General features: G+C 36.0%; 1 protein-coding gene across 1 annotated transcript in view; it reads right to left on the reverse strand.

Annotated features, from left to right (window-relative positions):
• Window positions 1-17,696, reverse strand: part of NCAM2 (neural cell adhesion molecule 2) — a gene marked incomplete at its 5' end in the record, with an annotated part of 131,722 nt that overhangs the window by 103,852 nt on the left and 10,174 nt on the right. Inside the window, 4 exons of the mRNA XM_005151624.4 lie at window positions 2,141-2,301; window positions 6,931-7,048; window positions 7,894-8,031; window positions 16,019-16,162. Coding sequence (XP_005151681.2) covers window positions 2,141-2,301; window positions 6,931-7,048; window positions 7,894-8,031; window positions 16,019-16,162 — 561 coding nt within the window. The remainder of the gene's footprint in view (window positions 1-2,140; window positions 2,302-6,930; window positions 7,049-7,893; window positions 8,032-16,018; window positions 16,163-17,696) is intronic.

Raw genomic sequence — 17,696 nt, forward strand, 5'->3', positions numbered from 1 at the left:
TGTAAGATGATGTAAGAATGCTTTTAAAGTAGCAACTCTTCTTGTCTGCTCCTAAATCAATTGCTTGTTATTATGTTATTTGGGAAATTTTTATTGGGATGGCCAAAGCTGTTAAAATGTGGTTGTTTCATAATTCAAAAAGCTAATGCCTCTGTGTCTAATATATATGTGTGTGTATGTATATCTATATAGATATATAGATATATAGATGTATAGATATATATCTGCTACCCAGCAGAGACAAATTCAAAAAATATATATAAAGAATTCAAGGAAAAACACCTATGGTTTCAAGCCATTCAGAAGGCCTAAACATAAATGAATTTGTATCAAAAGCCTTAGTACAAGTCCTAAGCATTAATATGAATGAGATCATTTAGGTAGTAATAGATAATGATTCAGAGAGAACTACTGCACACAACAGGATGACAGTGAGATGAGCAAATCATGATCAGTAAGAAATCCTCTAAGGGAAACAGGGCTTTCTTTACTCTTTCGTGCCTTATTAGATGGAACAGATAAAAAGCACTAAGAAAGATGAAGAATTTGGGAGAATGGGATGTGTGCCTATAGGTTTCTGTACATGCATTAGTGTTGCAGAAGAACTGTCAGAATAAGAATTTTATATCAGAACAGCTTTTTTTAACACTGATACTGGTAACAAAGTTGTTTAGCAAAAAAATCTAGGTCATGCATGGAAATGAAACATACGCAGCTGCTAGACGGCACTAAAATGGGCATGTCCATTAAAAAGTGCAGGGTACTAAAATTTTAAATGCTGATCACTATAATTTTATTATTATTTTTATTGCATTATGGTTACATTACTGTTATTACAAGTTTCAACCCTTCCAGAGCTCTGTGGTAACAGAAACAATAGTTGTTGCCCCAAGGAGTTTGCATTGTAAATTAAATTAAAGATAGCAGGTATGTGAGACAAGCAAATCAATGGAGTGGGAAAGAATAATGCAATTGAATAGGTCATTTTAACACAAAATGGCTGTTTATGAACTATTTAGCTGTAATAATCAGCCATCTGCCTTGCCATTTTCAGGCTGCAGTTTTTTGGATATATTTAAGGGGAGTAAAAGTATGACAAGTTGTTGGCTCTATATACAACTGAGCTTAACCTGTGTGAAAGAGAAAAAAAGAAAAAGTAATCTTTTTTGTAGGAGGAGACAGAACTCTACTCCGTATTTTCAGAGTTAGAGGTGAACCTTGTAAATGTAATATTATACTAAAAATAGAGTTAGCTTTAGAGATTACAGAGAAGGTAATAGGCTTAATTTATGATACTATCCCCTGAGGTGTCTCGGTTTCATGTGGGATAAAGTTAATTTTCTTCTTAGTAGCTGGTACAGTGCTGTGTTTTGGATTTAGGATGAGAATAATGTTAAGACACCAATGTTTTAGTTGTTGCTATGCAGCATTTACACTTAATTAACCACTTATTCTGCTTCTCACACCACCTCACCAGCTGGAGGGAGGGGTGGGGGGATGGGGCATAAGAAGCTGGGAGGGGACACAGCTAGGACAGTGGAACCAAACAACCCAAGAGATATTCCAGATCATACGATGCCACACTCAGTGTATAAACTAGGGGGAAAGCTATCGAGGGACGACTGCTCATGAGCTGGTTGGGCATCGTTTGGCGGTTTTCCTGTTTTAACTTTTACACTTTGAAACTCAGATACGATATTTTTGTTACTACATCTGCAATCATAAGCTTAAATAAAAATGAAGAAAGCAAAACCAATAAAAAAAATTAGAAACACCTCTGACTGATGTCTTCTTACAAAAAAAAAGTACACTTTTTCGCCCTTTCAGAATTATCCCCTTTCTCTTCTTTTCTTGCAAGCAGACAACTTTTAAAGTAAAACCAGAGTGATTTAACAATTTAACATCGTTGTATCTGAGTAGTAGAAAGAAAATGATGGAGATAGCCTTTTCTACATTAAATTCAGGTGTAAAGGTTGAAGTAGCCAACAGGGAAGAAAAAGCTGTAAAATTATACAGTGGTTTGCTGCATCAGTAGATATCTTGAAGGAATACTGTTCCAATGAAAACTGTGGATTATCACCTCAGCTCCCTAATGTTTACATTTAAAAAGGAAGAATGGAATGTACTATGCAGTACTTACCAAAAACTTGAAGAAATGTCTGTTTTTTATCATTTCCTGCTTTGTTTTTAGCATTACAGATATAAGGACCCGCATCACTGTTCTTTATATCTTTTATTGTTAGTTCTGCATTGCTTCCTCTTAGCATGTATTTTTCATTTTCTTCAATAAGTTTACCATTCCTAAAAAAATAAGAACAATGTAAAAATCAACCAGTAGGTTCCAAACTCTGAAGCAATGTGCTGTGAATGCATCAATATGTTGAAAATAATTTTTGAGGGAAGAGACTTCTATTATGCTCAAAAATGCAATACCTCACTTAGTATAAACTGGCAGCATGCATAGAAGGGAGTCGATTTTAGCATAACCAATACTGTTCTACAGGATGAGTGTCTTTTCATAAGAAGGTGCACATTCTAGACACAAAGCATTCTGAACTGCACTTTCATGTCCAAGACCCTGGCTTCATAAATTTATTGTCATGTTCTAAAAATATATACATATTGAAAATGCTGTATCTTTATTCTTAAATGTTCAATATTAACTTAGTGTTATAAAAATGCTTGTGAATAGAACATGCAGCTTACACTCAAAGAAGTGCAGAAGTAAACTGGTTAGACACACATACCTGTACATGAGCCACATTTAAAAGCAAATTAACTAAGTGTAACTGTTGCACTTCACATAAGTAACAATGTACCAACTTAGAAAACATATTTTAAATCTCACACAAGTGAAGACTATTGGCACAAGAAACCCTTCCCAATTATTTCCTCCCAGTTGTTGTTGGCTAGCCACAACTTAGTAAGCAAGCATATCTCCAGATGTTAGAAAGAATTCTGATCAGATGGTACAGAATAAAACCTGTGAACAACTCTGAGGGTTGACCAAGGACCGGTCCCTTTGAGCATGTTGGCATATGCAGTGTCCTCAAAACAGCTCCCTTTTCAAGCATGGATTTTTAACTTTTTTAATTTCTTCTCATTCTGCCTAGTTTGCTGCAAGCTCCTTTTGATCTTATTTATGTTGAATCAACATCCCCTTCTCACAAGCACACACGTATAAAATTGCCTGATCTTCATAAGCACTGATAATCTTGCTGACAATTCCAACCTCTTGAAAACTATTTAACTATTTATAAAATGAAACCAATATGCGTTACTGAAATATTCTCTTCCATTCAATATGCCTAGTTTAGAATATACAGTTTTATTTCAAGATTGAAGCAACAATGATTTTCATGTCCTTCTCACATAATACTGATAACTATGCAGATTTCATACTTTATAAAATTATATTTTCCCTAAAAGAAAATACTGCTTCTTTCCTGGGAACATTAATATTGTTGATAGGATTTCCCTGGCATCTATATAGCTTATATTTTAGTGTCATTTTTGTAAATAACTAGTCCATTTACCTGTCTACATCAAGACATTACTGTGATACTATCATCTCCTTTCCTAAGCAAATCATAGGAATTGTTTTGCAGAACAGAAGAGATCTAATTTTCCATAGTTGGTTTCACCAAAAAATTTAGTGATTTATGTTAAGAGACAGAAGTCTATAATCAAGGTAAGATGTAGCTTCCAAATGCCTGTTATTATAAGTGTCCCCTATATCTATGACAATTTCTGAGCAGAAATGAGATTTATAAACATTTCCCTGGACCCTCTACTGAACAGGAGAGATTCAGATTAATGTTCTGATGTTGGAGAACAGGAAAGCATAAATAACACATTAAAAGTGGATTATTTCTTTTGTCAGATAATTCCATGTCCTGTCAGTAAAGATAAGGGGATTGATCCATCTAAACTTTACTAGTATAAATTATCTCCACAAACATAAACAATCATAATTTTTCAGCAGGACTATTCACATGAGTAAAGATTTCCAGTTCTTGACCTGTATCTTTGTATCTTTATCTTTCAGTTCAGGCTAATTTAAGTCTATTAGTGTATTGCTTATCAGAGTGTATGCTTTATACTAATGTAATCAGGTTCAATAAAGATATCAGTTAAGTGGTGAACGAATTAGACTCTCTCGGTCCATGAAATATCAACAAAGTAAACATGCATACTAAGTACAGCAGCAACTAAACCTTACTAACCCTTCTTGACTAGGTATTTCAAACTGACTAATTTGTAAGTGAACTAATGCTTTTTTTCTTTTTTAAGTAGATTGACACATCAGTTAAGATGCCTCCGTTTCTTAAACATTGTCATCACTTGGAAATGAAATGGTAGATGCAAATAGTTAAAGCTTTTCCACATTAGCTACTGTCTTAAGGAGCTTAAAGTTTGAAACTACTGTTTTGTCCAGAATCTTGCTTGAAGTCAACACTGTCATTTATTTTAAAAATACTTTTATTTTTTCATGACCTAGGTCATGAACCTGATGAAACTGTTCAATCGGTTCACGGGATGCAATTCCACTTGTTTGTTAGAAAAGAAACACATAAATTCGAAGTTAATTTACATTCAACATCAAATAGTACACTAAACAGAAGGAAATTTGGAGTATGACAAGTTGGCCATTAGTACTGATAAATCAATTCAATTAGGTCCTCAATGTATGACAAGCATTTTAATATTAGGTAAATCAGTTTTGACAGACTTTCTTATTACTGATAATGCTTTCTAGATTTTTCTCAAGATCAAGAAAGATTATATTCATCTAGTTTTCCTATGCTAAGCCTAATTTCTAAAGGTAAGGCATCTAAAATATTCTAGGAAACTAAAGTCTTTATCTTGACATATCTGCAAAATAAGTTGAAGGGCAAGGAGAATATATCAACTGATTTTGAATCCTTTTAACCAGCTACCTATATGTGAGTGAAAAGGGACCTGAACAGGTCAGGACAGAATGCTCAGAGATTTGATGCAGAAATTTAGTACTGGAGAACAATGTAGAATAAAGTTGGATTCTACTAGAAGAAATAATGTAGCTCCTCCCATTTTTTTTCCTTATTTGCATATCAATAATAATATCTTGTCATTGACACCAGGAGCCTTTTCCACCTGCCACTTTACAATATCTCACTGTCAGCAAATAAAAAAGAAACAATATTTTCAACTGCCAAGAATTTATAGCCTAATAAGGCAAAATAAAAACACAGTGAAAGGGGTGAAGAAAACCCCAACAAAGCAAGCAAACAAACAAAAAAGCACCAGCAGGGAAGGGAGGTACATAAGTCAATATTCCTCACTATATGATAGCTCCCAAAATAGGAGCAGAACAGAAGCTTCCACATTTAAGATTCAGTAACCAGTACACAAGCCTGTTAAGCTTTTGAAAATCTTTAGAAAAGATACTTAATGAATGGTTTAAAAAAGTCAGCTGCCTCAGGGGCTGGCAAACCAAAAGAAAATCCTTCAGTAGACGGATCGATAGACACAAAGTCTGTGTCTTTCCAAGACGTTTAGCCTGTGTAAATACTGTAATATTTATAAAATATTGACAGAAACCCACAAGTGTAAACAAGGATATTCACAAGCTGTGCAAATTTATGCATTCTTTTTTAACAGCATAAAACATTAATGTTGGCTGTCTTACATCTTGCAACAAGACCATTTATGGTACACAATTTCAGACAACTTTTAAGAATTCTGGCTGGTAAGACAGACATTGTAAAAAATTACTTTAAAGACATTGAACTATCAGAACAGTCAACCTTCATTTGATTCACTATCCATTTTTTAATCTGGGCTCTGCATATTTTGTTTTCCTTTTTCTTCACTAGATTTTTAATTCTAAGCCACATGATGGAATTAACTTCGCATTCTATGTATTTGCATATCCTGAGATTCAAATTGCACAAGGGAAAAATTTAAAACCACGTATGATTTTTGGCATGTTAAGATGTAGGTTGTCAGTCAAAGGAAGCTAATATTAAAAATGAATCCAACATTGTTCGAAGATTCCAAAGGAGATTAAGAATTTATGGCAATCTATTTTATGTCCTTCTATGAAAATGTAGTGACCTTTTAATTCACCTGAAATAATGTAAGTAGATGCAAATTACTCAGGTCTAAAATAGAAAAGGGCACTGGTGTGAGGTGTCTGAGATATTTTATATCCCAGGACTGATACATGTGTCTTTGTTAAAATTGAAAGAACATAGAGTTTATGAATATTTATTTTTTTTACAAATGTTATATGGTATAAGTGTTCCCAAATGATACAGTTATATTATCTTCATGTTATCGATAACATCAAAAAGCACACATGAGCTTTAAAACTGGTTCCATTTTCAAAACTTATTACATTTTTAAAATTACATAAACCACCTTGAAACTCAATTCACTAAAACATTTCCATATCCTGTGGGTGTCTAAAGCAATACCTCCTTATGAATCTCATTGAAATGGAGAGTTAGGGTTAGACTATTTTTACAGATGGGGAAAATGTTATCTTTGTTATCACTACTGCTGATCTGTATTGATATCTATTGCATAACTGCATATGTTTTTACCTGATGCATTCATGTGCAGAAGTTGTGAGACTCTTGCTTGTATTGAGATACAGACTCATTGCTTCAGCTTTATTTGTTTCCACGTAGATGTGAAAAATCATGTCAGTATGCTATTTTAGTTACTTATATTTATCTCACTTCCTGGTAACCTGAGTGCAACTGTATTTGTTCATTCACTTACTAATGCTGAATCTAAGCTTTACAAGTCAGAACAGAAATGGACAGCAATGCTCCTAAAACCAGTAAAAAAATTAAGGTTGCCCAGCTTAATAGACCATGATAGAATATTATGACACATTAAAACAATGTGCTCTGATGTGCAGACCTCAACTAAACTTACCTGTACCAACTGATTTCAGGTGGAGGTGATCCAGTGGCTCTACAGAATAAAGTTAGTGCCTCTCCTCGATCTGCAGTGGCATTAAAAGATTTCTGTAGCAGAGTAATTGCTGGGGGAACTGAAAAATAAAACAGTATGTCCTGTTAATGGAAAATAAATTATTTTGTGTTTCTAGAAAAAACTAAAACACAGGACAGGATCTTTCGCTAACTTTGGAATTTATAATTATACTTAGGAATCAAGCTACAATATGAAACACTGATACTAGTATTTCCTCACTTTTCTTAAACACGAGAATTTTAATCATTATCAGGTCTATTTTTCACTAGAATATTTTTTTAAAGTCTTTTTAAGCAGTTCTTCAATCTTTTTTTGCAGAACATTTTAAAGTTCTGTATGTCTAAAGCTAGACATAGCATGTATAAGACATAATAAAGTTATGATGATCACTAATTTAACTACCTTTATCTTTAATCTTTTCTTTTAAAACAGGTGCCAGTATGTAGTAGTCTTTCATCACTGGCCTTGCAGTACTGATTCATAGCTCTGCGGGCCAATAATGAAAGACCTGTAACAACAGGAGAGACACTAGAGGCAAGTACGGCAGTCCAGTCTTCACCACAGATAACAAAAATTGCAACTAGTGTGAACTGTATTACTAGATATTACAATCTGAAATTCAGTCTTCCAGTGATTGTCAATGTTCTGTAAATGATTAAAAACAATAATCCAGGTTTTACATATATATCATTTACAGTAATATAATGAAATGCAATTAATTCTATTTACATGATGTATTTTTAAAAAATATTAAGAATTACATTTATAGGAAAGTACTATGAAGCAGACATGACAACTATATTACCCAGTTCAGTCATGGTATTTTAGAAGCTGACGTATTTTAAAATAGGCTATGATAATCAAGTAATGCAAGAAGTCAATCTGACATCTTTTACTGCTTACCATTCACAATAACAATTATGTCCCTAAAGTCAATTTCTCCTCTTGCTTCCACTCTTCCTTCACATCTGTATACTCCTTCATCACTTTTATTGATGTTAAGAATTTGGAGATTATTGTTTGCTAATACAGCAAATCGATCTAAAAAGGCAAATAAGAGATGAAGTGGTGTTACTAAACCAAGACAGCATGCAGAACACTAACTTGAGTAGTATTAATGTACTTTCTCTATAAAATCAGAATGCTTATTGACAAAACACTCTTTAATTTAAAAGTAAAATGTCAGCCAAGTAATTTGTTTTTTTTTTTTTTTTCCCCAGTCCAAAATACATTGCCATTTCCTAAAATTCCATCTGGATTTTCTATCCATAACTTCCTGCTTACTCTGAGGAGTCATAAAATATAAGTTAAATTTATAAATTACTGCAAAATGAGTAGAATATTCATGAACACCTACGTAGAATTTAAAAAAGATTAGAGATGGAAAAAAAGATAAATCAAACCATTTATAATAAAATAAGAAAATGCTTCTTCTCTCACTATCTATATTAAGCAACTTCGTGCCCATTTTATGGCACTATGCTTATTCATTTCTCAGCTTGCTTTTCCTCCTTTGCTCATTCACTAATACTCAGTCATTAATGTATCTTGCCATAGTTCAACACTTCACATAAATTGGTATGAAGACATAATCCAACAAAGCAGTCTACCTTCTGCAGAGTGCAGCATAAACTGAAATTCAATGGACTTTATGAGTATCTCAAGTTAATTGAAAAAATCAGATTCTGAATACATGTGCATGCACTTTCCTGCACATGCAGCAGCAAAATTATAGCCTGGAAGAGTAAACTGAATCTGAATTTATTTTATTCTTTCCTTTATGTCTAAACTAGTATATTGGGTTTACATGTCAAGACATTGGCAGCAGGAGGGCTGCAGGGCAGCCTCTGTGAGAAGTGACTGGGGCTACCCTGCTCTGGATCCAGACAGATCCAATGGACCCACTGTAGGGCACAGCTGAGCCCTGCAGACAATGGTGGTGCCTGCAAAGGCCTGGTGGAGGAAGGGAAAAAATAACAATGTGCTCAAAAGCCGAGAGGCAGGAACGAGGAAAACATGACAGAAACAGCCCTGCAAGCACCAAGCTGAGAGAAGGCGCAAGAAGTGCTCTAGGCAGCAGAGCTGAGACCTCCTGCAGCCCCATGAGAAAGCATGATAGAACAGATATCCACACTGCAGTCTGTGGAAGACCCCATGCTGGAGCAAGTTTATCCTGAACTACTACACCTCATGGGAAGAACTCATGCTGGAGCCATTATGGACTGACCACAAGCCCATTGCCCATTTCCCTGTACTGCCTGGGATGCAGGAAGTAGAGAAGTCAAAAATGAGAAGTGAAATTGAGCCTGTGAAAAAGAAAGGGGGTGATGCTGCATTACTTCTCTTTCTGTTTCACCATCCATCTCTATTTAACAATAAATTCAAGTAATTTCCCCTCACTCAAATCCATTTTGCCTGTGCTGGTAATTGGTGAGTGATCTCTCTGTCTTTATCTTGAACCATGAGCTTTTTAACCTCATTTTCTCCCCTGGTACTGTTGTATTGCGTTTAAGTGGCAAGGTTTTGCCGGTTGTGTGGGAGGCTACGGGTTTGGATTCTGCTAGAAGCTTCCCCCATGTCTGATAGAGTCAATGCCAGCCGACTCCAAGACTCACTGCAAGCCCATCAGTGAAGGTGGTAGCATCTCTGGAATAACACAGTTGAGAAAAGGGAAAAGTTACTGAACAGGAGAGGAGTGAGAGTATGTGAGAAACAGCTCTGCAGACACCAAAGTCAGTGCAGAAGGAGGAAGAGATGCTTCAGGTGACAGACAGATTCCCCAGCAGCCTGTGGTGTAGACCATGGTGAGGTAGGCTGTGCCCCTGCAGCACATGGAGGTCTATATCAGAGCAGATCTCCACCTGCAGCCCATGGAGGACTCCACACTAGAACAGGGGAATGCCTGAAGGAAGCTGTGACCCAGTGGGGAGCCTGTCCTGGAGCAGGCTCCTGGCAGGACCAGTGGCTGGCCCTGTGGAGTTAGGAGCTGGATCAGGTTTGCTGCAGGACTTGTAACCTGCGGGGGCTCCATGCTGGAGCAATCTGTTCCTGAAGGACTGCACTCCATGGAAAGGACCCATGCTGGAGCAGTTAATGAAAAACTGCAGCCTGTGGGAAGGACTCACATTTGAGAAGTTTGTGGAGGATTCTCCCCTGGGAAGAGAGGGTTTCAAGGGACCCCACACTGGAGCAGAGGAAGAGTGTGAGGAGTCCTCCCCCTAGGGAAGGAGTAGCAGAGACAATCTGTGATGAACTGACCACAGTCCCCATTCTCTGTCCACTGTGCTGGTGGTGAGCCCAGAGAACAAGGGAGGGATGGGGGGACTGTGTTTTTTAAGATTTGGGTTTACTTTTCGTTATCCTACTCTTACCTGATTGGTAATACATTAGTTTTCCCCAACACTGAGCCTTTCATTGTATTTTTTCTCCCTTGTCCAGCTGAGGAGGAGAGTAACAGAGCAGCAGTGATGGGCACCTAGCATCCAGGTAGGCTCAACCCAGGGTGCCTGTTGAGGAGGATGAGACAGTGGCTGCGTGGGTGCCTTGAAGCTGGCCAAGGTCAACCCACTGTAACTAGTAAAATTAATGGACTGTTTTGAGGAGAATTACTTCCTGCATTTCACTGTATGTGTTTTTTTTTAACAACCTGCATACTTGTTACTGAGCTTTCTTGTTCTATTTGAATCAGTGTCATTCTATCAGTATTGGAGGATGATAACATTTACTAGCAATTTACTAGTTTTAACTAGCAATCAAGTGTCATTTTTTCACTTTGCTTTCCTTTTTGATTCTGATAGATTTTTAAAGCATGCTAGATTTCTCACAACACAGATATTCCAAAACAGTGATAACACCTGGTAGAAAAGCTTTTACATAGTTATACAACTAAGAGTCTATTCAAAGAGCATACATAGATACATAGCTACAAATAAAACAACTTTTTATGCTGAGTTCTATTTCATTACCAAGTACTCTATCAGAAAATTAAGACAAATAGAAAAATAAAATTTAATTATACTTCACCTGATAGAGGTTTACAGGATAGCAATGTCCTCAACACATTTACACTAATTATGTCTAGTTTATTAAAGAAACGCTTGAACATTAATGCTATTTCACACACTACCACAAATTATAAAATCTTTTTCTTTCCTGTCCCTACACAATTCTAAGAAAGCTGTGCTTTATAAAGGTGAAAGGTAGCCAGTCTTTAAGCACTGACAACATTTTTCTTTTGTTAACAAATATTTAATGTACAAGATGAACAAGAGGACTGGAAACTACCCTAATTTCTTAATGTTTTATTCTTCTGTAGGCTTGTTAAAGAATAGTTCATGCTGCTGTAAAAATGCCCCCAAGAATATATAATGATACTATTCAGCGGGAATAAATTCTACATAGACCATGTGGGTCAACAAATGCACTGAAACCTTGACAGGAAAAGGTTAGATCTTGTTAGACCACTATTCATATGTAGTGTGGAACATCAAGTTGATTCAAAGCAGTAGAATAAATTGTTAACACAACATGAACTATTAAGATGTTGTGCACACAAAGAATGTTAATGTTCACTGTCCCATGGTTATCCTAATAAAAACTGTCCCCTATATTAAACAGATTACAGTTGGTAGATGTGGACAATGACTCAGCAATACACTCCTCCAGCTCACTGCTATGTTCTGGACTCAACTCACTCAACTTCAAATGCCTAATTTAGAAGAACAGTCACACCACCTTTTGCTTCAGTCAGATCAGACATTAAGTGGTATGGATGGCAAGAGGGATTACTCATGTCTTTTCAGTTCCTCATAATCAGAGCTTGAGGAAGTTTTGGCTTATGATATGCAAATTTTACTGTATTCTAGGGCATATACCAGGCTGGAACTCACAACGTCTAACAAAAAGGTTAGGCACAGCTGTTCATTCTAAGACTAGGACATGACTAAAGACCTGTTGAATTAAAAATTAAAACTTTCAGAAAAAAAAAAAGAAAACTAAGACTCCTAAGAAACATGTCCCTCATACAACCAAATCTGTAATTCTTTTCAGGGAGGACTGTAATTTCTTCTTTTAGACCAAATGTAAACACAGCATGTTGACGATCTTAAACACGATTATCTCTGAGATGACATTCAGTTGAGATCACACTAAACTGAGAAGCAGCAGAACTGGATGGCCACAGCCTACCCATGATCTAGAGAGTTAGTCTGGCTGTTTTGAAGTCTGTTTTATCTAGTCTTTCAGAGTAAGAGAGAATGTTTTTTTTTTTATGGACCACATCAGTCATAACATGCAGCTCTCTAGAACTACAATTAGATGGATTTTCAAAAAATAAATTTTGAGAGCTTTCTAGATCCTTCTGTCATACAAAAACTGATCTTGAAGAGAACCATCTTGCACATTAAAAATAGCAATGTAAGGAAAAAAAAAACAATAAAACCACTAATAAAATTACATTATACTGAGAATATAAAAGCATACAGAAAACATGTAGGATGAACCAGTCCCCAATATTTTCTATCCAGCTGTATACAAGTTACAATTTTGCATATGCACTATAGTTACATACCACACCTACACTACATTTATAGATTACTGCTACTCTCATAGTTAAATTCTGACATACCTTAGTGATCTAAGCAGTGAGAGAATAAAATGTGCGTGATTGTATAGATTGTATTATATGTTAACACAGGTGTCCTAAGGCGAGCTCAGGGAGAATGGAAACCTCCCATGGAGCACAAGGGCAAAAGCTTGCTTGATCTTGATTTTCAGTAAGAATACAGATCATGAAAGCGGGGCCTCATGATCCTTCTGGCTTTTGGGGTTTTAAGCAGGAGGTGTCAGAAAAGTTACCACAGGGATAATTGGCTTGTGGCAGCCAAGCGTTCATAGTGACGTCGCTTTTTGATCCTTTGATGTTGGCTCTTCCTGTCATTGAGAAGCAGAATTCACCAAGCGTTGGACTGTTCACCCACTAATAGGGAACGTGAGCTGGGCTTGGACCATTGTGAGACAGGTTAGTTTTATCCTACTGATGATGTGTTGTTGCAATAGTAATCCTGCTCAGTATGAGAGGAACGCGCGCTTGGCTGAGAAGCCACTAGTGAGAGGCTACCATCTGAGGGTTTATGACTGAATGCCTCTAAGTCAGAATCCCTCCTAGACATAGCGATACCACAGCGCTGCTGGTGCCTCGGTGGGTTCGCAACAGCAGTCTCTCAAGACTGACCCAGGAAATTACAGTCTTGCTCAGAACATAGGAGAAGGAAAACTCCCATCTTCAAACCTGGGCTGATGGAGCTCATCTAGCCTTGTATGGTCTTCCATCTAAGAGAAGGACACTCTTACAAAACATATGACCTGCGGACTTTGCTGTCACTGTCCTAGCTCGCTAGGCCGTGGCAGTTAAACCTCAGGTGTAAAGAGTGGGGTCAGTTCTGTGCCAGCTGCACCTCACCTAAACAATCCACTGCACAGGCTGGAAGGGCTTGCTGGAAGGGTCGAATCGGTAGGTGACAAGGTGCATGGGAAGTTGCAGATCCAACCTTGCATGTGGGTGGACCAACACATGGGTAGCTTGAGATTACTCAGGAGATGTCAGTTGTGGTTGGACACTCCCTGATTGCTTAAGCACCCTTTCCAAACCAGATTTGCATATCTCACTCGCCCTTGGTCATTGTGCTTGTAGTAAGCGTGGTTAAGGCCCTTCCCCAAATCTTTGCTCATGAAGCCAAGCCATCAATTATATGTAGATGTAATATATGTTAATACGTATATGCAGCATATACATATTAACAGGGTAGCCCTGCCTTCTTCTAAGGTCAACTTCAACTATAAACTGATATACAAATGTCTGTACATCAAATTTCTCTACTTGCTTTAAGCAATGTAGAATGAGTTGCATTTAATGTCCTCTGAAGTCCCAGAATTGTGCAGAAACAGAGTAAGTCACTTAGGGCTCCAGATAAGACCTGGTTGATGAAATAAATCCCAATCACTTTCATAGCTAATAAAATGTCCCTGACTCCCATACAATGGAATTATGAATCATGACAATTTTGCTCTTGGTAACAATAAAGACAACCTTTGAACATTCCCAGAAAATGATGCTTTACATATTGCCCTATTAAACCTTAAACAACGCAAGACCAGAAAGACTTTTGGAGGTCATTGTTCATCTAGATTTCTTCCGTTTGATTTTTTTCTTTTATGAAATAATAATGGCCAGATACCCCCACAATTTCATACTTCCATCTCTGTCTGCAGAACTCAAAAGAGAATACAAATCCTAGCAATCTAGCAATGGAGCATATAAGGTTTTAGAAACAAACAGAAAGTTACTCAGAATGATGAGAAGGTATTTTATCTACAGCTATTTTAGATATAGACCTACTATACAGGAAAAAATCTTTAAATCTGTACACCTGATTTTGTGTACAGGCCTTCTGGGAGAAGAAACTGGTCTTCTGTTGTACTGGAACATACAAATATAGCTACTAGTAACTGCCAAGAATTTGCAAAGCTGAAATAGTCAAAAGTCTGTGCTACAAAAATCATAGAATCATAGAATAGTTAGGGTTGGAAAGGATCTTAAGATCATCTAGTTCCAACCCCCCTGCCATCGGCAGGGACACCTCACACTAAACCATATCACCCAAGGCTTCGTCCAGCCTGGCCTTGAAAATCAGGAGAGCTCACTCAATCCTGGATTCACAATTCACCTTGATCAAGTTTATGTTCCATTTCACATCAATAAAATGGGGAATCTTTGTACAATTAAGGACAAGAGCATCCACAGGAGCATGATTTCTATCATTTTATAAATAAATACTTGATTTTCAAAAATCCTACAGGTTATAACATTTAAAATGGAAGAATGGTCAATAATATAACAAAAAAGCCATGAAATCAAAGCACTGAAATTATCCGATGTTTTTCTATTACATCAGTGCTAGAATGCTTAAAATAGAAGCTGCTTTCTCATGTCCCCCAAACTAACTGCAATACACAAGCCAATTTGGATATGAAATTATTCAGCATTTTAGCTTACTATGAACTAAAGCCCAACAGTTATTTACTTCTATTTTTAATAGATGCCATTTAAAATAGACAAATTTCATGTTATTTAAAGTTATGGATAAAGGTTATGGGTACAGATCCTTCATAGCAGATTTTGAAGCTGGAAATGTAACATAAACCAGAGTCACTTTATCACCCAATGCCTGAAAAAAAAATCTTAACTGTAAGAATTTGACTATGCCCTTTTCCCACCTGCAGTACAAACCCATATATATCTGTAGCCAAAACTCACAAAGTTCACAATGCCTTATTTTCAAATGATTTAAAATGCTGCTTCCTGCCAGGCATGACTGGGATCTTATCTGGATAATACTTTAGAAAAGAACACAAGAAAACTATTCTGGTATTTAAATTAGAACTCGTTTCTATCGTTGTACCTTTTTAAATTTCAAGCACTGTGAAAGAAAATGGTTAAAGAGACAAGATGACACACTAAAATTTAAAAATTCCTAATTTTCAAAATGTATGATTTTGAAAAAGAAAGGAAATTTTGCTTTATTCCTTTGTTAATCCAACAGCACCAAACTTGATTGGAAACACAAAATGAAAATAATGAAAATTTTGTGACAGATCTTTGATGCAGTTTTACTTTTTCAAGCTCTCAGCTGCATTCTGTGCACAGTGAAGTTTTATCTGTGCATGCTTTAAAAACTTATTCAGTCCTATAAGGCAGCTCATGAAGAGATCCTGTAAACAAGTTCCCAGCAATCTTTTGGGTATTTGGACCCTCATAATACATCTAGACAAAATTCCCAACTGGAAAAAATGATACCTGAAGGAACCCATTGCATATGGATTCTCTATAGAGACCACATGACTTGGTGAAATTCTGCTTATGACGACAGGATAATCAAAATCCTCCATTATAATGTGATGAGTCTTCTTTTACAATAATATTTTAAAATTAATTAGAATGTATAACTTAAAGAGTTACCAAAATACTAACTGTCAGCAATAGTTGTGACTTCCTCATTCCGATATAACCAGCTGACAACAGGAGCAGGTGAACTAGTAACATGACAAACAACTTCTGCATCTTCTCCCTGCCTGAACTCTTGTGGAGATACTATATCTTGGAAAGTGAGTTTTTCTGAAAAGGAAGAAAACAGAACATAGTAAGTGTGTTCCAGTTCACTTAGCATTGAAATGATATGTGATACCAAATCAGATAAAGATGATTATTAAACATTCTCATTGTGATAATACAGATTTTTTTTCCATAATTTAATTGTTCCAGGTAGGACTCAAGTGGTCCTGGACACATGACTTCCACTCTGTAGGAATTACTTCACAATAATTTAGCATTATGAAAACTTTTATTTATCTAAAATAAGCATGTTTTATAAATACATTTTCCATTATTACAGAGCACAGTTTTGAACCCCCATTTGTTTAGACGTTTATATATTCAGGTTAATAGTCTATTTATTCTGTTGTCTATTTACTCATGATCTTATCACTGAATTAAAACCTCATATTTTTATTCTATTGAAATTTCTATCAAAACAACCAAAATTATTTGGAAGAGTCTCTTCAAAAAGGTAGAACTTCAGGCTCATTGACTGTGAAAAACATCAGCTGAATAAAACAAAATTTTAAAAGCCAGTGGGAAGCTGCATGGAAAAAAAAACTTAGTATTGTTAAGTCATAAGAAATTGTAGCATTTTTGGTGGGGAGTAACAAGATATTCTTAGGCCTGATGAGGCTTTTAATTTTTCCAACCCCAAATAACCAAACTTGATATTTAATTTTATTAGTGGCCTGAATAAGTTCTGTATTATTAGAATTTAATGTTAGAAGTTCAAACGATATTAATCCATGATGTTATACAATATCTAAGGCAGAAACAAATTTGGAAGATTGCACGAAGAATAAGCAAACTGACCTATGTTCTTTAGGATCGGAAACTGCCAACTACATTTTAGGGAGCAGTTTGGAGAACGTAAGTCAGGGATGCGATTCCACCTCCACTTTTTTGTATCGGTAAAAGTGTAGGCTCAAATAATCCACAGTTCCCATAGCAGAGGGAGCACACTTTTGTTATACACATCTCTTATATACTTCTATAAATTATTTTTATTAAATATTTGAAGAATGTGACCTTATGTAAGTCAGAAGAAAAATTCTCACAGACATCAGTGAGTACTGAACCAGATCCTAGTATCCTGCTTTTTCCTTACAATACATCATAAACACAAACAATGAAACCTTTATATGACTGTTGCCACAAATCTTCATATATCTTGTATAGGTCTTTATGTTTATCTAGCCTCAGAATTCTTAAAATTACCACATTCAAACATTTCAAAAGATTTCAACCTTGTTCAGCAGTTTGCTAATGGAGTGACTGGCAGTTTTAAGCATACAAATGAATTCCACAAAACCTGAAATCCTTTGAACTGCCAATTTTCAAGCCATCATGTGATCACTTGCAACTGCTATCACCATTTTAACAGTTGTTTTATCAATACTTTTCCTTAAATTGTATTTTTTTTCATTATCCTAGGTATCTGTACCTTTCAGAAGTAGTGCTTTATGATTCTACTCTGAATTTTCTGTCCATTGCAATTCCTTAGTGCTCACCCCATCCATAAATAAATTTTATGACTATTAAAAAGCTATTC

This window comes from Melopsittacus undulatus, chromosome 2, assembly GCF_012275295.1.
Source record: "Melopsittacus undulatus isolate bMelUnd1 chromosome 2, bMelUnd1.mat.Z, whole genome shotgun sequence".
NCBI classification, from domain to species: Eukaryota; Metazoa; Chordata; class Aves; order Psittaciformes; family Psittaculidae; genus Melopsittacus; species Melopsittacus undulatus.